Source organism: Melospiza georgiana, chromosome 1 (genome assembly GCF_028018845.1).
Source record: "Melospiza georgiana isolate bMelGeo1 chromosome 1, bMelGeo1.pri, whole genome shotgun sequence".
Lineage (NCBI taxonomy): Eukaryota > Metazoa > Chordata > Aves > Passeriformes > Passerellidae > Melospiza > Melospiza georgiana.
The window spans coordinates 73082044-73105863 of NC_080430.1; the positions used below are offsets into that span (position 1 = coordinate 73082044).

General features: G+C 45.1%; 1 protein-coding gene across 4 annotated transcripts in view; it reads right to left on the reverse strand.

Annotated features, from left to right (window-relative positions):
- Positions 1–1302: 1302 nt before the first annotated feature.
- The window catches only part of TNFRSF11A (TNF receptor superfamily member 11a), a 28187-nt gene continuing 5669 nt past the window's right edge, over positions 1303–23820 (reverse strand). Inside the window, exons 2-10 of one of the 4 annotated variants that reach the window (XM_058040907.1) lie at positions 16795–16876; positions 16250–16375; positions 15586–15729; positions 14411–14504; positions 13970–14064; positions 12982–13089; positions 11087–11136; positions 8620–9463; positions 1303–4492 (exon numbers count right to left, since the gene is read on the reverse strand). In XM_058040907.1, coding sequence (XP_057896890.1) covers positions 4110–4492; positions 8620–9463; positions 11087–11136; positions 12982–13089; positions 13970–14064; positions 14411–14504; positions 15586–15729; positions 16250–16375; positions 16795–16876 — 1926 coding nt within the window. In that variant the 3' untranslated portion in view covers positions 1303–4109. Of the gene's footprint in view, positions 4493–8619; positions 9464–11086; positions 11140–12981; positions 13090–13969; positions 14065–14410; positions 14505–15585; positions 15730–16249; positions 16376–16794; positions 16877–23820 lie in introns of all 4 variants that reach the window. The other 3 variants (XM_058040899.1, XM_058040924.1, XM_058040915.1) reach the window with 3 other exon arrangements.

Below are 23820 nucleotides of genomic sequence, written 5' to 3' on the forward strand. Positions count from 1 at the left end.
GAAAACACTGGAAACAGGGGTATATGTTGGGGTCTGTCCAGTTGCTGCAGAAGGGAATTCTTCAGTCATGGTGTTTTGCAGAGAAAAGAAGACAACCCCACAACTTTGTCAAAGTTGTAAAGCCGGTATGTTTATTACAGCGCTGGATGCATGCGGAGATTGCTCTCCTCAAAAAAGGCATGCGTACCTCTGGGAACTTCAGGTCTCCTTTTATCCCCCTCTCAAATACCTATGCATACAGTTTCACAATAGATTCATACATATTCATTTTTATGGGTTTCGTGTGACTTTTACCACTAGTTCCTTTTTATCAGAAAGAATTCCGAGGTCAGACTGACTTGCCCTTACAGCAGTCCCTGTCTCTCTCTATCATCTTCTGTCTCCTCCTCTTTATCTCTGTCCTTAGCTGAAGTAACTTCACTGAGCTTAGGCCTTGCAGTCTGGCTAAATAACTATGGTTTCTAACCACAGACTCAACTCAAAAACGTACATTTCACCTAAATTAAAATGGATTTCTATCCTGGAACATTTTCACTTTGCTTCAATGGTAGATTATTTTTATAGAGGCACTGCTGCCTAATGTGCATGTAGGTATCTGATAAAATGAGAGCACTATTAAATACCTGATAAGCACAAAGACATCTTTCAGTAGGGTTCTGTTTTATGACAGACACAGGGGTGTAATTCCTCAGATACCGTCAACATGATAAAAAGGAGGAGACCTGAATGGACAAGTAGAAATGGCATTTTAGTGGTGCTACTCCCAGGTATGCTGTAAGCCTTGCAGAGTAACTTCCAGTGTCTCTGTGAACATTGTAGCAAAGTACACAGATTAACAGCCATTACTGTCTACTAATTCCATATTGTGTTCCATGGGAATAAGAAGGGCTGCTCCAGCATCCTTGTTTTCCCATGGCTATATGCAGAATTACTCCTGTCCTGCTAGGTTTGAAAGTGGCTGACTTTCTAGAACACCTAGTATATTCACCAAGGATAATTCATGCAATGCCGCAAACTAAGAGACTTGTAAAAATGCATGCTGAGCAGGAGGAAACTTCAGGAATGAGCTGGAATCAGTGCCTAGTTCTCAGCAGTAAAGCATTATCACACCAGGTCTAGGAGAGCTCCTATCAGACTCAGTGCAGGTGCAGAATATGCATTGCAGAATGCACTGTGGAAGGTAAGCACTTCTTGTTAAAACAATTCAACATACAAAAAATGTTATAAAAGCCTAACTAGGAATGTGATTATGCTCACATTTTGCTCTTTTTTCTTTTTCTTTAAACAGGCAGAGGCATAAAGTATTTCATTTTCCTTCTTTATTCAAATAAAACCTTCACCTTTTCTCAAATAGATATTTCAGATTTTTATTATCATTAATTATGGGTATTACAATAGCAGCCAGAAGCCTCCAAATTAGTGCCCAATGCACAGGTCCCTGTTGTACAAACAGATGCTAAAAACCACTCCCAGCTCCAAGCTGATGACAAATGAAATCAGGAGGATGAAGAAGTCCCTTTGGGATCCTTATCTAAGGAGTCAGGCAGAGACCCAGGGAACATGCAGCATGCTAATGGCTGTGATACTGTTTTTTCACTTTGAAAGAGACTCTGGAGGAAGAAAAAGAACTGGGTCTGTTGGTGCATCATGTTTCCCATATGGGACTCGTTTCTTCATGCTTGCTGATGATCCTAGTTTCAGTCCTTGCTCAGTAGGAACCTGAAATTCAGCAAGTGAAAAATGTATCCTCATTGAGGGCACAATAAATTCTCATTACCTCCCTTCAAATCAGGATTTTGAGCCTGCTCTCTGGTGGCATTTACAAATCAAGGGAAGAAAGAAGCTGCAGAAAAAGACAGACCTGGGTAATTTACCCAGAGATGAGGGCAAGAATTCAGTCCTGCCTGCCCTGTAAATGGGGCTGGTTGGATGTTTCCCAGCAGGACTGATGTCCTGCAGAATGCTTTCCAGAAAAAAGCAACTGAAAAAATTAAGATGAAGCAGGAAAATATTTATACCACCTTTCCTGAAGGTGATGGTGGTTCTGCTTCCTTGACCCTATTGTACCAGTGCCAAGGGGATACAGAACTATTCCAGAAGACACTAAAAAGAGGTTGTAAAAGATCCAGCAGGAAAGACAAAAGAATCCCACAGACAAGAGAGCCTCAGTTACACACCTTCAGAGAGGCAGAGGTAGCTTGGGCCATCACTGAATGGGACACTCTACCTGCCTGTCTGAGTCTAGGCTAGGGTGATCTAGTTCTTCGAAGGTCACAGAGAGGTGGAAGTGAGACTGGCTGCTCATCTGCCCTTTTTGCCAGTCACCCAAGAGAGAGTCTTGCACATTCGTACTGAACTTTACATCCCAGATACATAAACAATGCAGAATTATTCTCCTGAGAGGTGAAGGTGGCTAAGCCCATCTTTTTGTTTTATGCATGAGCAGCTCTTTGTGACACAGTGATCACCTTGTCAGCTTTGTAGGTGCTCTTTCCCCACAGAGCAGTACTACTGCAAACAGCAGCTATGCAGTGAACCCCTCAACTTTAAAACCTTCCTGGGAAGAAGCCCTCCCAACCAGAGACCTTTTCCAACAAGGAAGCCAAAGCTACACTAGGTAAGAGATCCCTTTGCTGTCTGGCAGGAAACAGAGCACTTGCCCTCCTGAGGGCTCCAGCTGCAGATAGATGCCTGCAGCCCTTGCACCTGCAGGAGAACGTCAGAAAATTATCCCTTGTCAGGAAGTCATTAAAAATGTTTCTTTTTCTTATGGGAGTTCCTTGAGACTCTGCTCCCTTCATCTTTCTCTCCACAATGGCTGCTGGAGAAGGCTTCAGGACATTGGACATGAACCAAAGCCAGCTGAGTAGCCAATACTCCCTTCTAAAAACAACTATTATTGTTCTTTAATGCAAAACCTTTGGTCCCATTGCTCATCAGCTGTCAGTTCGACAGAGGCTACACTCTGACTTCAGCTCACACAGGCCAAGTTCTGGAAATAGCTTCATGCTACCTAAGTAAATCTTTGCCTATTAATGAAAATAGCAAAGGGAATGACAAAATTGTTTGGGCAGATAAAAGAACAGATGTTTGACCCTGACCGAATTCTCCATCTTTGTAACTCCTGGAAACATCCACAGCTGGTTGTCACAGACCCTTTTTCCTTTATCTCTTTCTGCTAGCAGCTCTTTGTCTTAAATTATAGTGATGTTATTCCTGCAGCAGTGCACCAGGCACACATCACTCTCATCTCCAGAGGTTTGAACTCCTCTGGAGAGGTGCAATAAGGCAGAGGTGAATCAGGGTCACTGTAAATGCTCTTTGCTCAAGATTAATCTGATATGCTTTTAAGGCTTATCAGCTGTATTTTGCATGTTATCATCCTCTTGTGGCAGCATTACACACACCTATTTATACCCACAAGTCAATAAGGGGCAGCCCAGGACCTTGGCTCTGGTGCTGATTTGGGACTGGAGTGTCTGCTTCCTTGGGGAAAGATGGAAAGGGATGATGCCACCTGCCACATCACCACAGGGAGGCAAAGGCTGCAGCAGCAGCACGGCTTCCTTCTACCTCCAAGACCCAGCAAAATGGGTACAGCTTACTTGCAAAAAAGAAACCCTTGAGGCACAGCTCAGGGGCCCCATGAGTCCGGTCCTTGGCCACACCGCCCCCTCTCCAGGAGCATCCTGCCCACCTGGCCAGCAGTGCTCTCCTCCTCACAGAGTCCCCAGGTCAATGGATCTCAGCTCCCTTCTGCCACTTGCCAGGGAGAGGTGGCAGGGAATGGGGGGCAGGCAGGGAGCCCATGTCCCTGTAGGGGAGAGGAGAAAGCCCTGCTGCTGCTTCTGTAACAGGGGCAGCGTGCCCGGCTTCACACGCGTGCCCATCCTCATCGGCCTCCACCCAGAGCACCACCACCACCACCACCAACAACACGTGTGCCATCAGGGTCCTTCCAGCTGTAAATTTCCCAGGAGACAGCAGGGGCACCAACAGTCTCCCAGTGTGTCGTGACACCCAGGATTTTGGCAGCACGGCAGCAGCCCCACACCCTGTCGGGGGCTGTGCGCCGGTGCCCTGGCCCGCAGCAAGGACACCGCGTCCCCTCAGTTCAACACCTTCTCCGAGAAGTGTCCCAGCTTCCCCTCCTCCTGCACGGGCTGGGAGGCTTGGCCGCCGCAGGAGGGGCCCCACTCCTGGGCCAGGGCTTCACCAGGCGACCGTGGTGCCCCGCTGCCCGGGGCCGGGCGGGCGCCCTGCAGCTCCGCACACTTCTCCTTGTAGTGCTGGGCGTTGCCGGCGAAGGTCTCGCAGCGGCTGAGGTTCTCCTCCTGCACCGGGCTGCCCACGTTGTCCTCGCTCAGCCCCGAGGAGGCCGCCGTCCCCTCCTGAGAGTTCTGGCTAAGGTACACAACAATGATGTCACCCTTGAAATTCATTACTTGTCCACTTGAAATAAAGGTGGAGTTACTGTTTCCAGTCACATTTCCTGAGGAAGGACGGGGGAGAAAAGAAGACACACATGATTAAGATCTTCCCCTCACAAGGTGGACGCTTAGTACAGTGAACTTAATCTGCTGTGGTGGCTTTGTCCTTGTTCCATTATTTTTTCCCCCGTGACATGAGGATGCTCTCATAATCAATGCCTTCCACTGGACCTTTTCATTATTTCCATTTTCATCTCCCCAGGACAAAGTCTGTCATATGCAAGGAGCCTGTCTGGAAGGGTTGGAAACATTTTCCCTCTGAGCTGTGATCTGGGAAGCCAGAGACAGGGTGACGATCTCGTGTCCCCTGTGCTATCTGATGCACAAAGCTGTGTCCAATCTGCCTCTGCCTGCAGTTTGTGAGGAAATGCTAATTATTTCTGATTATGAGATTTATTTTTTCCTAGAGTCCCAGAAATCACACTGTTAACCAAAGAGGCAATAAACTCTCAATCAATCCTGCCATTTGGGTTAGGTAGCAGGCTTACTGAAGAAATACTGAAAGACTTAACATCAGATCACACAGTCACACAGTGTCCAAAAAACACAAAGCTTATACAATTATGTTATATAGTCCAGATCCTCCAGGTATGTACACTCTGGCACCCATCTAGCCTCTGCACGGATTTAGCTGGATATAGACTGAAGCCATTGAAGAGACAGACTCTATATTTTAGCAACTTGACAGAGTTATGGTTTCAGTCAGTCTGCCTGAGGTTAGAGATTTTTCAGTAAAAATGCAATCTTTCTGCTATTCAAGGACTGGGCTGCTGACCTAAGTGACAGCAGGACCAGGCTCTGGGAATTAATAAACTTTCCTTAGAGCAGAAAGAAAATAACGGAGAACAAACTTCCAACATCAAACTAACAAGCTTGCTGAAGTTTGAAAACAAAACAAACTGAAGAAACCAACAAAAATTTCCTAGCCTGTCAACACCCTTTCTAAGAAATGTTTTTCCTGCTGAGCTTCACTTCATCATTACTTGCAGACTGATCCAACTCCTTTTAGATACTTCGTGTTTTCTTCTTTACATTCCTCATCACCCGAGACATTCCCATTTTCCTTGCAGATAAACACAGCCCAGCCCAGAGAAATGCTGTTTTTCCAGTGGCCACAGGTGCTGTTTGCACACCAGCACTGGGCACTGGTGTCCAGTTGTGTGGAGTCAGGATCTGTGCCTGCTCAGAGCTGAGTCTGGGCAGCACTCAAGTGTCTCTCTAATAGGCCCCCCTAAGCAATCTTATTTATTTCACCTAAACCACTGCACTGCTAGCTCTTTGCTTTCTTCCCACGTGCTGTTGATTAACATGAGATGTCCATAAGGGTTTTCTCTGCGGGAGTTTTTCCCTGCTGGTTCTTTCCTCTGTGTTTCACTCAGTGTGGCTGTTTGCCATGAATAAAAGTCTTGGGCATAATGGCAGTACAAAAATAACTGTTTGTCTTTAAACAGATTGCCTGTCACTTGCAAAAGGTGCTGTGAATAAAGTTACCAGTGCTCAGCACGAGATCAAAAATTTAGAAATATATGTGACAGTGGGAAGGGAAAAAAAAGGCAGATAAACACATTTTTAATGTTTAGCTGAATGTGGCTGGCAAACCTTCTGTGCTTTCTGAAGACATCATGCTGAAACAAAAGGATATTTAAGGCCTGAAAACACAGAAAATGGACACAAGAGCTTCCTACACTGTGCAAAAGTGCTTCCAACCTGAAAATTATAAGGGACACATTCAGAGTGAAGGCATTGTTTTCTGCAGGGTTTCAGCCTTTTGATCTCTTCAGACTATCTCATATTAATAACAAAGACAGATTAATTTTTGTGGTAATTGTCCACTAAGAATTGGAACAAGGCAGGCAAATCATTTTCTCTGAGACATTTAATGGCCTCTAGGTGGTGAGAACTGTTTGTCACTGCCAAACCAGGCTGGTTTGGGATCTGGAAGTGAAAGGTTTTGCAAAACCAGTCCCAATTATGAGTCAGCTAGGTTTTCCTGCACTCGTGTTACGCTGCAGCTCTGCACAGGATTTGAGGTGGGCCTGAACTGATCCTTCGTGTTCTGACTGCCTCCAGGGTCGTGAGAAGAACTTGTGAGCAGCTTTGAAGAACTGCTTGAAGGCTTACCTCCACCTCCAGTGGTGAGCCCTGGAAGGGGCACCTGTCCAGAGGTCCACTTTGGTCCTCTAGGACTGTTTCACAGGAGGCACAGAGTTTACCAGTTCTGTTGTCACTCTGAGTGTTAGTGAACCAAGACCAAAACTTCATGGAATTTACCATGGTCTTTTTCTTCCCATTTTTCACCCACCCTTTTTTGCACCATTCTGTTTTAGCATAACTGTGTGCAAAGCCTGGTGGCTCCAGTTGCTTTGAAAAGCTTTACAGAAAGTTATTTTACATGCACACTTATTCCATCTGGGCATTTCACAAGCCCTAGCAAAATGACAGACGCTGATCACCCACACGTGCAGCCCTGGTGCTGCTTCAGTGAGGAACCTGTGGCTAAGCCTTGTCCTGGTCCTCATGCAACCAGGCCCTGCCAGGAGAGCATGGCCATTCTGTGGGCAGAAAAATTACTCTGCCAACAAGCCAGGTTACCCACAGATAACTAACCCACGCTCTGATACTGCCCACAGCTCTGTCAGTATCTTCCTGTAGTCATGCATAAAAACTGGCAAATTAGGAACACAGTATCTGTGCTCAGGTTTCACCAGATGGCACTATAGCATGCACATATCCAAAGGCACAGACACAAAATCCCATATAAAGAGTTGTGCTGCAGATCTAAGATGGCACTTGCTAGCACAGCGCTTATATCCAAGCTCTCCCATTTGCTCTATTGTTCCTTAACATTTTCTCTTTCCCTTTGTGTCATATTAAGAAAGAAAAGCAGTACCAAATATAACTTGGCTTTCAGTTGCACCTCAAGAGTCCAACAATAACAAAAAAGATAATCTGTGTTCTCTTTACTCCTGCTGCATTTTGTATAGACCAGCCAGTGAAACTGCATCAAGATTTCAGGAAACTGAAGCCCAGAAAGTTTCTGCTCTTCAGAAGATGAATCCTACACACTTTCAGATTCCCATATGGAATGCATGTTGAGAGAGGAAGGGCCTTCAACTGTGTTGTTTTGGGGCTTTGGCAGACTGACAAGAATGTCTGTAAGAAATTTTAAGGCACGACATGGTTTTAAGGAAGGCTAACAGCTTACAACTGCTGTGGGTATTACAGTAATACCTGGATGTCCCACTCAACACTAAGGTCTCATTATGCTTGGCAGTGCACTGATATAAATAAAAACAGACCATCCAACTTTACGAGATTATAATCTAAAATGACTAATAACATATGACAGGCAGATTGCAGACTTTTGTTCTGAAAAAAAGTCTGGGGAAGGAAGGTTGCATCCAGAGAAGATGTGTAACTTCCCTTCTGCTGGTTTTGCTTCAGTGCTTTTCTTCCCTCTCATTTGACAATTTTGCTATATTAACTCAATTAATAAATTGGCAGACAATTAGTAAAGTAATCAGTGTTTCAGAGCTGTTTAGGGAACAAAGCATATGTACATGGAGAAACAGTGTCTTCTGTATGAAACCATTTTATGTGAATGCTTATATATAAATAAAAACAAAGAGAAAGAGCCATAAGCAGAAAATGTAGATAATCTCTTAGACCCAGTCACAGCCACCAGCTTACAGCTCCAGCTGGAGTTTCACTGACCACTGTATAAATGTAACTGGACTTAAATCTAATGGCAAAAATATGTGTGCACACCGGTGAATGAAAAGCATCTGCCTGAGCACTATGCATCCTTCCTTAGCTCAACTGCTAGGTCCCTTCACTCTTTTCTGCTGACAGAACTGCCTGGCCCCTGCAGTGACAGCCAGAAGGTGGGTTCTGCATTGCTGGTTAGATCAGGGTGGGACAATGGTCCCCTGCTGGGCTCATTCTTCTTGCAGAACTCAATACAAACCAAACGGCCTTACAGTTTCAGATTTTTTTTCAGACTACCTTCAGGGCAATTAAGTGAAAAAGAATAATTTTCTTCTCCTAAATCAGATCCTCTGAATACTACTGAGCTAGCAAAGAGGACAATCCTATACAAGTGTATATGGGTGAAGCCTAATGTGCTTACCAGATGCTGGAGGGAGGTCTGAAGTGCTGCTGTTTGTCCCTGAAGTGCTGCTCTGTGTCCCTGAAGTGCTTCCGTTTGTGTTCACGTTAGTACTATCTGAAGGTGCATCTTCCATACCAAGATTGTTTCCTAGAGTGCTCTGACCAGCAGAGAGAAAATTCAAACCACAGGTGCACTGGGCACAGGAACCAGTTTCTGGGGAGGTGGAGGTGCTGTCAGCCGCAGCACGACAGGGTTTGTAACACTTTTGGGGAGATTCTCTGTACAAAACGCCACACCTCACACAGATCTTCTTTGGGTCACAGTTTGTTGCAAAATTATCTATGTCTTTGTTGCCTGTTTCCTTCGGGCAACTGTGGGCATGTTGGCAAGATTTCTGTAGAAGCTGGTCCGTGGCAACGTGTGCCCCATCTGTGTTGGAGGGAGGGTGAAAGCCTGGAGAGACTGATACGTCCTCTGTGCTCCCAATACCTGAAAAGTACTGGTTCAAGCTGTCGTTCTCCCCTGCCTCCATTGGTTGTGAAAATGATGACACAGTTTTACTTGCACTCTGACTTAGCAAAGATAAATAATCAGTGTTATTGAGGTCCTTATCCATGTACTCGTCTTCCGTGGGAACTGGTGGGAATTGGTAATCATCAGTCTCGGTTACTACAGAAAACTCTCCTGCCTCACAAGGCTCTGTGCTGGGGCTCTCATTGCTGCAAGCAGTGTGACCAGAGGTGCAGCACGATTTTCCAGGGACAGGAGAGCCCGAGGGGACCAGGAGACATGTGCCTTCAGCAGTCTGGGGAACAGGAGCATTTGTGATGTTCACAGTAACAAGTGCATCTCTGCGGAGTTCCTGAAAGAAATTAAAAGTAAAAATGTCTTTAACAAATAGATCAACATGGAATTGTTTTTTAGACAAAGAAGGAAAAGGCAGGTCCTTCCTCTGTGTGGAGCTGCTGAGGTTGAGCAGTGCTGCTATATTTGAGTCTTGATGTGCAATTCTACTCTGCTGTGAAACTGTGACTGGTGATGCTGGGCTCAGCAGGTGCTGACAATGGAATCTGGTGGCCTGGGGAGCAATAACATTCCATCTTGTCAGACAACTATTCCTAGCTTTTTCTTCGAGGCCACTCAAGAAGAGTTAATAAACCTAGAAGAGTTGCTGGATTCTGCTGTTCCTTATGGACCCTTAGTAAGACCCACTGCTTATTAGGTTTTGGAAACACTTCCATGTGTCTGAAGGGCTATTGATCTGTGAAGGCCCTACTGGAGGTTGAATTTTTAATGTCAGCAATGACTGAAGAAAGAACCTGGATTGATTCAGAAGTTCTGAGACAAGCTAGAAGAAAAGACAAGCAAGGTTGTATAAACCTGAAAGGTTAGGACAAAAAAATGCAAAGGCCCATGACATCCTGTTGTCACAGGAACTGACAAAGTAAAGCTACAAGTTTGGTGGCAGCTTCAAAAAAAAGCTGGGAAATACTTCAGGGGTTTTCTTCAGTTTGTACAAGTTGTGCTTTAAAGATGGGTGTTTGGGAACTGATACCTTTAATTTCTAGCATCTGTTCAGATCTTCCAGGATAGAAGAGTGTAAGTGCTGCCAGCCATTAATTGCTGTTGATTCACTCCTCTGTCCCAGAGGACCTGAGCAGCTGCCAAGACAGGAGGTTGCATGAAGACTTGAGACAAAAGAGGAACTGCCTGCTTAGAAAGGTGGGTTTTTTTTGGTATGTTTGGTTTTTCTTTTAAGCTATGAAATTGGAGCCTTTCAACAGCTAAGCTCATCACAGCTCCTAGAAGGAGTGGTGGGACATCTGGGACACCTCAGTCCACATCCATGGTGTTAAGCAGGCTGTGCACATGAACTTAAAGCAGTGCTACCATCTGTTTCAAGCATGGAGCTGGTGTTCTTCCAGAGCAAAAGCTCTTATTTTTTTTCATACTGGAATGCACAAGTAGGATTTCTTCCTCCCTAGAATTAAGAAGTCAAACAGTTTCTTTAGCTGATGGCTCTGTGTTTAATCCTTTGCATGCCTGGCATTTTTGGCATGACTCAAATCCAAATTTCTTCCCTGTGAGTACTCTGGTATGTAACAAGGGGCAAACTCAGCTGAAGTTTTTCCTGCACTTAGGATTTAGAAAGGCTCTCTCCCAGGCAATCTCAGGTGTTCAGCAACCAGTGGGTTCATGATTAACCTTTTCACCATAAATATTAAATAATCACAAGACCTTTATCTCTGTTCAAACTGGCTAAAACCAGAGAGCAGGTTCAGAAGCTATTTGTGAATGGTGATTTCACATGCCTCACATTTACAGAAAACTAGACTGAAAAAGTCAAGGTTGTGAGCAATTTTTGAGGAACTCAAAATTTGTTTTCTAGCCAAAGATTACCATGGAGTCTGCTTCAGAAGGGGTGTCAGGAATGCCATGAGGAAAACAAGAAACGAAGAGAAATTGCTACCATCTTTGACTTTACCTTTGTTCCTTTTATTTGGCTGCACACTTCATTAGCCCAGTTCTGTAGATCTGCTGTAGGGAAAACAAAAGAGTAGCTGTAACATATAGCAGGCACTTAAGTTAACCACAGACCTAAACACCCACAGTCATTCACAACCCACAATATCATATTAAATAAAACCAGCAAGCCTGTTTTTACTGCCTGCTCAAGTGTCCCAGCATTGGTCTAGCTGAGGATTCATTGTAACTGGAACAGGGATATATTTCTGTGGAACAAATGTTTCCAAACTCCCAAAATAGACCACGGGTAAAATGTGTTCCACATCAAATGGGGTTTCTTTCCTGGTCATATGTCACACCAAGCTATGACTGGCCCAACAACGACCTGCTCACAGCAGAAATGCTCTATTTCAAGAGAAGTCACATGGATGGCCCAAAGGCCCTTCCCAGACAGGAGTGAGAAGCCTGGAGAGGAGAGGGCAAACCACTGAAACCACAGGATGGCAGCCTCAAATATAGCATACTCTACTTAATCAGGGTATGCTTAATGGGGAAATGAATTCCAATTTCTTTGGAGTATCTCCCAAAGAAAAGCTTTAAGTCCAATATGCTTTAGGGCAACAACTGAAGCAATTCTTGGTTCCTGTTTATAAATTCAGGAGATTTTGAAGGGCTCAAGCCCCATGTACATTTGAAGTTTACAATGGTTTTGCATGGCTGAAGACAGATGAGCTGTGCAGCCACTGCCAGTTCCCAGCAATGACTCTGTTGCCCTGATGTTGATTTACCACCAGTACCCACAACAAGCAGGAAGGGCTTCTTCCTGAGCCTGCAATTCTCCCAGGCCGGGTGAGCAGGATTCCCCATGCAAAGGCAATGAGGGGCATATGCTGCTCTGTCACTGCAGAGCAGCAGGGCAATAAAAAAGCCAAAGAAATTGCATCCCCCCCCTAACCTGCTCTGCATCGCAAGTATTTGGTTTGCAAGAGAGTCACCATTTCCTCCAGCCCATCCCAGAAATTCCAGATTTAGCACAACCCATGTTTAGTGTGGCAGAGGCAGCCTATTTCTAAAACATGGGCTGAAATATACTTTACAAGAACTGAGTTCTGTCTTCCTTTCCACTGCTCCCAAAACTTTTCATAAATTGCTAGCACTTGGAAAAGGAAATGATGGAAAAAGCTTTCCATGTTTAGGGGAAAAAATTAAGAACCAACAGAACAATACCTCTGTATGTCCTTCACTAAAGAGACCCAGGGCTTAACATAGAGTGGAGGAATATGAAGGTATTTCTATTCTATTAATAATAAACTCAGTATCCCACTTTTATCCAGTATGCCTTTGGCTAGAATTTTTCTATTTTTCTACTTTAACTATTCATACTATTGCCTTCTAGTATTTCTTCAATACCTCATCAGAACTTCAGTCTTCAGCTAAAAACATCATCTCCATCATATTCTCAAATACACATCAGTCTTGAAATCCGTATTTTAACCTGTCCAGATGCAGGATTTTGGGTGGGAGGGAAAAGTAAGATGAAGAAGCCAGGACTTCTGTCTGTCTCTGCTTCCCTTCAGCCAAGGGGCCAGCTGTTCCAGGTGCTGCAGAGCAGCCAGGCTGCTATGAAAGCCCCCAGCACCAGGCCTCCTCCTTCCAACCACAGTCATGTCTGCCCTGAGGATGGTCATTCCATGGGTCAAGGGTAATACACTGTAAATTACTGCCTGCCTAGAAGAAAGGAATTTTTGGCCCGGCTTTGCGCTAGATAAAGCATATGCATATGGACAGACATAGGGATGGCATAGAACTTCCAGTGTAATTCCTGAGATTCTTAATCTGTTGGTTACCCATGAAATCAGAGCACACAGAGAGCCACAGTTGTCACACCCATGAATACCATTAGCTATGATGTACCTGTCAGCTTTTTCCCCTTCTTCTTGTAGTATACAATGAAGACGACAATGCCAATTAGTGTCACGAAAAACAAGACGACAATCAACACGTACAAGATCCTGTTTGTTCCTGCAGGGTGTAAAAGAGATGACAGTGCCATCAACACAGCCTGCACTCAGCAGAAAGACAATCCTTGCTCATTTTACCTGCTCTTCTGCAGGAGAGGGTTGTTTTTCCTTCCTATTTGATCTTTAGTTTCTATAATAAAGAACAGTAACTCTAGCACTCATGCAGTTCTGTGACAGGCAGCCACACTGATGGTACCTGGTACCAAGACATTTCCATAAAAACCGGAATCTTGGTGCTACAGAGCAATGTTGTCTGCTCAGGCTTCTCTCAATGTTCCCTTGCAAGCTGCCAGCAGGCCATTGTGGTAAGCTTGATCTCACTCAGGGGACAGAGGACACACATTTCATGGAGATACAGGTGGAGAAATTTGTCTTTTATCTCAAGTTATGATGGATCGCTGTGTGTCAGGCAAGCAACCTCCTTGGTACCATTTCCACACTGAATAAGGACATGGACAGTGGGCAAGAAGGGATACCTGAGGGGGATCAGGCTGAGACTGTATCCATTGCTATAAGATAAGCAAGGAGAGGAGCTGCTAGTCTTTATACATGTAATGTGTATGGAAAGCACATAAAAATGAACAAGCTGTAAATGTGATGGAGTCATGGGTATAACATGGCTGTAACAGCAATGCTGCCACACAGCTTTAGTGGCAATACTGCCACTCAGCTTAATAGTGGACACAGGCCCTAGAGTCACCAAGCCTGAAACAATTTTTAAAGATGGGATTTTCCATCCAAGAGCACTGTCTTGGTCTACAGCTGCTTTCCCTAGAGTCACCCATAATGAAAATGGATTTACGTCAGCCCAAACCTCTATTAATCACATCCCTCCTCCTCCCTGCTACTTTCCAATCAACAACCCTTATGAGGACACAAACCATCTTCTGATGGCTCAGGCATCTTCTGTTCTTTACAAACTGCATCAGACTTGTCAGTCCCAGGCACAATTTCTTCCATTCCTAGAGCTGTACAGCTAAAATAGAAAGATAAAGAAGTTAGGTTCTCCCAAGGAAGCTTTTTGTGCCTCCTACACTTATGCAGAGCAGTACTTTCTGTTGTAAAACACGACATTTCTCCGCCCCTAAGAATCTCAGCTACTTTATTTTTGGCTCAGCAGTCCTGTTGTCACTGCTCTCTCTTGTTCTCCTCTAAGGAAAATTCAAGCTTCAGCCTGACAATGCCTTCATCACTGCACAGCCAATGCTGATGCTCCATGTGCTCTACAGGCAGTCTGGACCACCCCACTGAGAAATGCTTTTGCCCAAGCTTCTCCCTGCCTTCTGGCTGGTGTGCTTCATTTACAACACCCAAGGACTTACTTGGTCCAGGATTTACACTCGTCAGTGGATGAAGAGACCTTTGAGAAGTAGCCTCTGGGACATGGTATGCACATTGTGTCCCTGTCTTGTTGCACTGTGTGTAGGAAAGAAAAATGTCATAGATGAGTTTCTGTGGGCTCCTTCCAAGTGAGAGGAAGGTGACTATGCTTCCCATCCTCCCGCTCCACTCTCCTCCCTCAAGCCCCCTAAAAGCTTTCATAAAGAGTGGGGTCTTAGGTTGTATTAGGGCAGCAATCACAGCCTCATGTAAGCCCCAGAAAGTCTCACCTGAGCACTTCTCTACATGATCAAAACGAGAAATGACCAGGAGCCATTTGTGTTATTTACTGAAAAATAACACACAGCTGTTACACCCTTCCCCTTCTATTTATTCCCTCATGATGATGCTGTGCCACAGACAGTGACACTGACTGGTATTGTCACTTCTATGAAGCCACAGTAAACAAAATGCTGCATCAGGATTTGTTAGGCTGGAGAAAAAACAGCAACTGTCCTCCAGACACATGAAGCATTTCTTCCTCCATTTCTCTATTATTTGCTGCTTTTCTGGGGTTCCTTATGCCTGGTGCAGCTGCTCCCAGTGTTCACTCTGAACTTAACTCTGTTTTCCACCCACAAAACACCTGCATCTGGTTTTAGATTTAAATTAAATGTCTGTAATAAACTTTTGTACTACTAGCCATCCAAAACAGAATACATGAGCTACCTGAAAAGTGCTAATCAGTTTTAACTTGTTTGTAACATTAAAAAGTGGCAAAGCAAAGTCATTGCACAAAACCAGATTGCAAATCTGACCTCAGGAACAACTCCCAAAAGAGTGATTCTCTGAATACAGGAGCAACGCATGACCTAGTGACTCACAGTCAGACACCTCAGCAAACACCAGAAATGTACTGGACACCTTGCAACTACTGCCTACTGTCCACGTGATATCTTGCAGAAGTCACTTGATCCAAGATACTATTTAAACTACGGAGGCAGGAGCCATCAAAATGTGAATAGTCCAGGAGGATTACATGCAGTAATAACAACAACTCAGACATGCATCTTCTGTTGTCATCTGAGAGTCTAAAGGACCCTCTCTAATGTCACAAGCCACATGATGCTGGCCTCATCCAGCATTTCACTTTGTACATCCCCTTTCTGCATCTTACCAGGAGGCTTGACTCCGAGTCCGGGAGCACACATGGTATTTCTCTGGCAGCAGTCGCAGTCCTCGTTCCAGTGGTAGCCCGTCGTACAAGCACACTGCCGCTGGAACGTGCTGTTCCCTGGGTTCACTTCTCTCAAGGCCTTCCCTAAAAGAGAAAGCAGATGAGAGGAAAAATCTCTCTGATAACAAGCCTCAAGTTTCTGAACCTCCTGTTCTACCTTCTTGCTTTGCTTGAATGGCAGATGCAAAGCCATTCATGTTAGAGGAAATGGTGTCTTTCCGGAAGCACGGGAGACCCTTGATCAGCACGGGGCTCCTCACCCACTGCACTTCTAAACAATACATTTCCTTGTGGCTTTTGCAGAAAATAAACACAGCATTTGCAAGGGTGAGACAAACACATTAGGGGAAGTGAATGCAGAGTGTGCTGGGCAAAAGGACAACTTCTAAAATCAGCTCACAGGGGTGAATGGCCCCGGTGAAGATAATCACTATCAGCAGCACTGAGACTGCAGTCATGGTGCTCTGCTGTCTGGGGACCTCCCTCTCTGCCAGGCTCTTCTTTGGTGTTGGCCACCTGAACACAGCAACTTCCCTAGATCCACTTTCCCATCTCCATGCTTCACTAATTTGGATTAAAGGGTTCTGCAGTATCAACAGCTCACCTTGATCACATATTTTATGTAGTAAGCATTTATCTTCTTCATTCCAGACATCCATATACTCGTTTGGGCCACATGGCTGGCACACGCTATCAGAAGTAGCAGTGCATCTAGCAGACAAATACTTCCCTGTGATTGAGAAAAGAACAAGTAGGTCACCTGGAAGCTGTAGAGCAGCTGTCTAAGGAGGTTAGAGAAAGGTAAGAGATTGGGTGCTAACACTGCTATGGACAATCATTTCTTCCTGCACCTTTTTAGTTTGTCAATCTGGTCCCCATTCAGTGTGGCACTGAAACATCTGTGAACTGGGCAGCCTGGGGGCACAAGAATCGAGCTCCTGTCTGTCTCCCACAGTGGTTAGGTGCTATCCCAACAAAACAGCTGCCGTGGCCTTTGCTGAGGCCAGCAGGACCACTCCTGCCCTAGGAAGGCACTTGAGACCAGGCAGCTGCCGGGCACGTGCCAATCCACCAGCAGCCAGGAGAGCTGGCTGCCTCACCCTCAGAGCAGCTGCTGAGGAGCCTCTCAGCCCCACAGTGCTCACATACCTGGCTCACACTTCCTGCAGCACCGTCCCAAGTACTCATAGTGTTGCTCGCTCTCACACGGAGGAGTGATTTGTAGTGACAGCTGGAGGAGGGAAGGAAAGAGAGGACATGATGAGAACCAATACACTTGGAGAGCTCCAGCCCTACCCAGTCCCAGCACTGGCAGAGAGAACGAAGATGTTCTGTCTTGAGTATCTCTTGTGGACAGCCAAGCAATAAAACTTACCCAACACTTGTGATTTCAAAGGTGCTTTGTAAGCATGCTAAGAGTATGTACTTGATGATGTACACACAGGAACTTTTAATAGAGCCAGGTGACAAATAAATAATCCATCTTGCAATTTGTCATGAACTTTTGGCCTGCTACATAACTCTTGTATTTAAAATCTACGACTATAAAACAATTGTAAAGGCAAAAAAAGGCATAGAGATACCTCTGTAGTCTCTTCCACAGAAATTACCTCAGATCAAGACCTGGGAAACTGCCAGTTTTAATGCAGAGCATTAAGCAAACAAGCAAAGTGAATGATTTATATTCCTGAAAAAGAAGAAGTTCCCAGCTTCCCACTGGGATACAAAATGCTCTTGGCTAGTCCCATAAAATACTGGGCTTAAATTTTGCAGCTTTTTATGGCTCCTAGTGTGTCCTGCAGAGGTGGTCTCATGGAACTGAGGCAGCCATCCAGAAAGGTGATGCAATTATCCAACAGCTCTTTGTGTCTCAAAAAACCCAAACCAAAACCAACACAAATCTACACAAAGCACTCCCTCTCCCCCTCACCATCTAAAGTGGCTACATGACAGGGAATCTGCAAAGTGGGCAGCAGAGTTGCCTCTGGCCCTCATGGGCCTTTGCATTCCCTGCCAGCTCTCAGCACCCTGTGCACACAGTGGTTCCCCCCAGAGCCCAGGCTTGAGGGCATGGCTTGTGCTGGGGATCCTGGCTAGCTGAGCATTGTGCCCAGCCCTTCACTGACCCTGCTTTGGCAGCTCAGAGTCCTCAAGGCAAACCCAACACCTCACAGTTGTTGATCTTGAAATTAGATAAGGTGATTCAAAATCAAGCCCATAGCAAGGAATTCTTCACTCTTGGATACAGCTCTGACAACTGCATTAACTTGGACAAAGCTGGAATAAAGCTTCTTCTGCTGGTTAAAGGGAGCTTTTGCCATCTAATAGCACATGGCAACCCTAGGCCTGCTGGTGCTGCTTCCCATTCCTCTACTTAGCATTCTCCCCTTGTTTCCTCCAAATCTTTACATCTTCTCCTCTCTCCTTTTCTAGTTTAAGCAATAGCAACCCCTTAAAAAATAGTTTCCCCTAAGCACCTTGCCCTCTTCTAATGCTGGGAAAGGTCTTGTGTATTTAAGATGACCAAAAAAGATTGAATTTTTTTTTAGAACACCACCCTCTGGCTTGCAGTTTGAGCCATGGGTTGGTGCATGACTTGTGTTTATCAAAACTGCACTAGCTGTGTCTGGAACAGAAAAAGTAGCACAAGTCAGAGGTCTTGAGCTCTTGTATTTTTGCAGGCTATAAACAACTTACAGCCTTTTTTTTTTTAATCATCACAACAATTGTGGGTCAAATTAAGAGTCTAGTCTTGTGTTGTCTCATTGTTTCCTTGTCTGTCTCTTTGCACTCATTAGCAGTACCTTTCCTGCGATTAGATAATGCCTTTTTGGAACAAACACTCCATTCCCTGTTTACACAGCACCTCCAAGGAGGGGCACAGGATAACAGGCAGCACTGGTGAGGGAAGAGGCAATCTAGGAAAAGGAGAGTTGGGCCAGCCTGGCAGCTGAACAGTGACACAGCTCAGTGACCCCTACGCTTGAAAGAGCCCGTTTTCTGTAACACACCTCAGGCTAAAACACTGAGATGGCCAGTAAAGGGCTTGAGGTGATGATGTGGAACCAAGCACAAAGAATGTCTTGAGCAATCGATTCTCTACCCAGCCATCCACAAAGGTAACAATCATGGTGAGACCAAAAGCAGTCTCAGCACTCACTTTTTGTTACAGAATATACTCTTCTTCCTCGTTTGCCCCTGTTTAATAGTTCCTCTTTAGAGAAAAAGACTAAAAAAATTACTGAAGTGTCAAACAAGGGCAAAGTCATCCTTTTTGCGGAAGAATACGCAAATCTGCTAAGGAGCATTCAGCTAAAGGGTCTGGAGTAATTTCTGAGAATCACAACTCAGCCTGAAGAGAAGCAGCAGGGCACTGGAACCAAGGTGAAGGGAGCAGGCTCAGTCACCTGTTGGACATCATTTGATACCACCAGGCTTTACAACACAGTGAGGGCTGCATTAACCTGTGCTCTGTGTCAATGAGCAGCCTCTTCTGTGTCTGTGTCCTTCCCCTCTTCTGTGTCTGTGTCCTTCCCCTTTTCACACAAGCCAAGGCATTCATAAAGCTGAATACTCCCTCTTTTGATTTGTGCCCAATGGTCCAAGGACAAGGCTCTCATGGGGCAAACTCCCAGGTGAAGGTGAGGGATTCTAGCCTGGTATGGACTGGTTGGATCTGCCAAGAATGAAAGCTGGGGCAAGAGCGGACAGGAAGGGAAATCAAAGCAACCTGGAATTTTCTTAAGATGAGATCCAAACTTTTTGCTAACACAGCTCTGTTAGATGTGAAGCTAACCCATGTTAATCCCTCTGCCAGGGAGATGTGTCTGTCTCAAACTGTACATTAACTTCCTTTGGAGGATGAGAAGTACTTGCTGGCAGCACGATGACCTGATGCTTCACCACCACCAGCACATTCCTGCCAATGTGTCCTTCTGAGACAGGGAAGTGCAATTTATTTGTAGATGAGGAACTTGTACCAGGAGGCCATCTGGCTTTACAGAGGTGACGGGAAACCAAACCAAGTCTCCCAAGGCCCAAGTCTGCTCCGTTACCCCTGGAACATCCTTCCTCTCCTCGGATGCTGGCCTGTGGGTCAGAGTGATTTGGACACCACCAAGCTCTTATCTAGAGAGAGAAAGTGCCAACTTCCTCCGAAGCGCTTAAATGAGATTACACCCAGTCTGCTCATTCCTTTAATGGTCTCACTATTGATGAAGCTGCTCATTAAATCCCATCACCATGTGTAAATACGTGCTTCAGAGAGCTCTAGGTGTCCTGTGTAAGTTTAATTTGTCATTTTGAAAGTGTGCAAAGCACCCAGATTTCCAGCAGCTCCTAAAATACCAGGCAGCTTTCCTGTTTGATCAATATTACTTCAGAACAACTATACCTGACAGGGGAAGAAGCCAGGGGGAAAAAGACAAACCTCCTCCAGGCTTGGTAGATCCAGTTTGGTAAAGCACACCAACACCTGCTTACCTTTAAGCACATGATTACCACAATGGACTTCTTTGGAAAAACAGGCATGCTTACATCAAGGTTTGCAGAAAGATTGTGTTTTGGTGTTGAGCTACGGGGAGACTTTTCAGCTTTGTGTTTTTTTCTTACTTATTTGTTGAAAAGGATACTAAGCAAGAGTGTGCTTGTGCTTTTAGGGTTGGAGAACATTGACGACAGCACTACAAAGAAACACTGTGTTACTCACACCTTAAAAAAACACACACACAGGAGCTTTTGAAGGGGAGAACCAGCAGGATTCAGACTCCTGTCCTCAGGCTTAATGAAATATTTATTCTTTGTGCCCTTGAGCAATCAGAGGGCAGCAGAAGCTGTGTGTCATGGATGCTAAAACTACTCTTCTTGCTCTTCACACTTCAGAAAAGATAGAGTTGCATGGGCCTCTTTCCTTGAAAAGAAAAAATCTGGAAGAACAAGGTCGGGGGTTTCCACAATCTTTTTCCCATGACACTTTTGAACAAGAACCTGAGGCCTCAATGAGGATTGCTCATTAGCAATAATCTCAGTTTTGCAAAAATTGAGATGTAAAGAGACACGTCAAGGGATAGCTGTCTTTTAAGATGACACCTTCTTGACCAGTGTAGTTGTTTCTGGAGAGTATTCAAGCCACCTGTCATCATTTCACTGAGCAAAGCACATTTTTTTTCTCCATTTATTATTATAGCATCAAAGTACCTATGGGAAAGACAACTTTGGTCTGTCCTGCCTTGCACACACCACTTCTTCTTTATACTTTGGAGCCCAGGTTTATTCAAGCCACTTGCTTTGAGGTCCTTAGACTTGCCTGCTACAAAACGGAGAAAAATCTGTGGATTTGGGGCTTTATGAGCCTTTGTCAACAGGAGTGAGCTTTGAGAAGTTTCCTGAACTGAAGTAGCCCCTGCAAGTACAGTTAAGAGGGCCTCTGCAGTCATCTTCAAATACGAGCCACTGCCTCTCCCCTCACAGGTACCAGCTGTGCCCACAGCCTTCCAGCCTCCCACCTGTTTTGGGTCAGCAGTACAATTAACCAGACTCCAGATTTCTTCAGCTCATTGCCAGTTTCAGAGGCTTGCCTAAACAATTATCTAAGAGCAAAAACAGAATCTGGTTCTCGATGGGTGCTGGTGTGGCTGGTGCTCCCAGGCACTCTGTTGAGGCACATAATAGTAATAACTCTGGAAAACTTTACAGCTGTGGGTGTACAAGGGGAAAGAGGAGTCCTGTGTTAAAGACTTAATCATAATCACATTGCATGCAACAGTTCCTTCATGGACAGCCTTCACTGTGGATAAAAATTAAATCAAAGCAGCACCCAAGTCACAGCTTTGCAATTCCAGTTATTTGCTTGCAGGCCTGTAATTCATCACAAAAATCTTAGATTGTGAATGAAATGCTTTTGGTGATGTCAACTTTCCAGTGACCAGTAAACCACATCACAGAACTACCACCACGTGGTAAAACAGCCGGGAAATGGCAACAGCTTAAACTAAATATTATTTCACTTTTAAAAATAGGTCCTTAAAACTCTGCTACAGCCCGAATGCCTGAAGAGGCCAGAAAGAGCGTAAGGGATAAAATCAATAATGAAGAGGTGAAGAGAAAACCGTAACGTGCGGCCAGGACTTGGGCAAATGGTGGCAGAAGTTCTGTCCTGCCCATTCCCCTTGTCCCTCTGTTCCAGCGTGCAGCAAACACCTGAGCAACTGGTGCTGCTCCACTGGTGGGAAGGAGCATTCCTCAGTCTCAAACCCACCAGAGCTATTTCTGGCCAGCAGCTACGCAAAGGAGAAGTGCCACACTGACGGCTCTCACGGCGGGCTGGGGGCAGGCAGACAGGAACCTCAGGTATATCAGATAGATCAGAGGGGAGACAATGGGGGTGAGAGACAGCAGGGCTGAAACAGGGACTGACTGAGGCTGTGAATCAGCCAGCCTGCTTCCATGGACTTGCCATCACGTGCACAACATTTGTCATTCAGAGACAAAGTCACCTCCACAGGCAGCCACAGGGGCACACTTAACATTTTCACTGCCTGGGCAGTCAGCAGTGCCTGCACATTGCCTGCACTTGGCTGCAAAACCTCGTGCTTTAACCTGTGTGCACCCACAGCTGCAGCAATTCAAAGACTAACAGCTACTAGGCAGAATACTCTGAAGGTCAATCAGACACTGAGAACCCCAATGCTAACCAAACCAAAATATTTACCAAAAAAGGCTTGACAGCAAGACCAACAGTCCATAACGAGCAGAAATAAAGGCTGCAGAATAATGGCATTATCAAAGCTAATACCTAGGTGTGCTTGTGGTAAGGCCTGCAGAGGCAAATCTCTTCTAGATTGAACAGGTGTGAGAGCAGCGCTCCAAAGGAAAGTTAAGTAGCCTTCCCACTCCAGGTACTGTCTCAATGACTCATCATGAGTAACTCTACACCCTACACTCATTCATGCTTAATTAAAAAAAAAATTTTTAAAAACCCCAAACAGTAAAGCTACAATGATTTAGGGGGAGCACGCTCCTCTTGCATTTTAGTTCAGCAGATCATTTCTCTATGCTTCATCAGCTGAAGATGAATTTTAATGAAGAAATGACCACGACAGATTTCTTGGGCTGGATGCCAGATTAGGTGTCCAATGTGGACTTTCCATGCTTAAAAATCTGTATATTTATGTACCCTTCCAGTACACCCTCAGAGTGGAACATAACATGGTAATCTCTTACTATGTGAGGCGAAATCCCACAATCCTAGCCGAGCTGCTGGGCAGAATGAGAAAGCCTGTAGTAGCAGAGAGCTTGCACCACCTGACGCTCTGCTCTGGCTTCCTTCTCCTGGATTTTAGCATTGTCCATGGAACAACTGCTGCATAGTCTGCAGGCAGGAACATGAAGGGCAGGGGCTGGGGATGATGGCTGTCTGGGGGGATGCATGTAACACCCACAGCCCATTCTGCTCCAGTGTGACTTAGAGGGGGGACTGCATGACTGTGTCTGCACCTCCTCCGTTGTGAAGGAACTGCTGCCTTTATTAAAGAGCTCAGGACTGGGCTGAGGATTGATTAATTCACTCTTTAGGTGTCAATCACAAGGAACCAGCTCTGCCGGTGGCTGCGGCCAGTAATGTCTATGGAAATATTCCTCCCTGATTGGAAGAGGCCCTGGCTGCTTTCCATAAGCAGCCTGTTTTACAACATGTGGTATTGCAGGGGAGAGCTTTTCTTCCTGTGAGATCAGATTCAAGGAACCTTCTCATCCTTGCTCCCAAACAATGCAAAGTTACTGGAGCATATGCTGCTCCTAAGGCAAAACTCTTCACTGTGGGAAAATAATGCACTCAAAATAGATTTTCTTGTGTGCTACATAAGCAATTTTAGGACTTCATATGAACCTAGTTGCGCATTTTTCCCTATCTGTATTTCTGCATTCCAGATTAATGGGTTGCCTAACAAAACTTCACAGTATTTTTATTTCCATACAAGATTCTTTTCTTTTCCCTCCCCTTTGACAACTGACTAAATATATTCTGTGTCCATCTGCAGTCACAAATGTTGTTCTTTGCCATTCTTGAACAGACCCTATATACTTCTTTTTCTTTTGGAGTAGCCACAAAGTGGTGAGGGTGAATGACCTCATTTTTCCCCCCTCCTTGGCTAATTTGCTCTTGCAGGGTGGATTAAA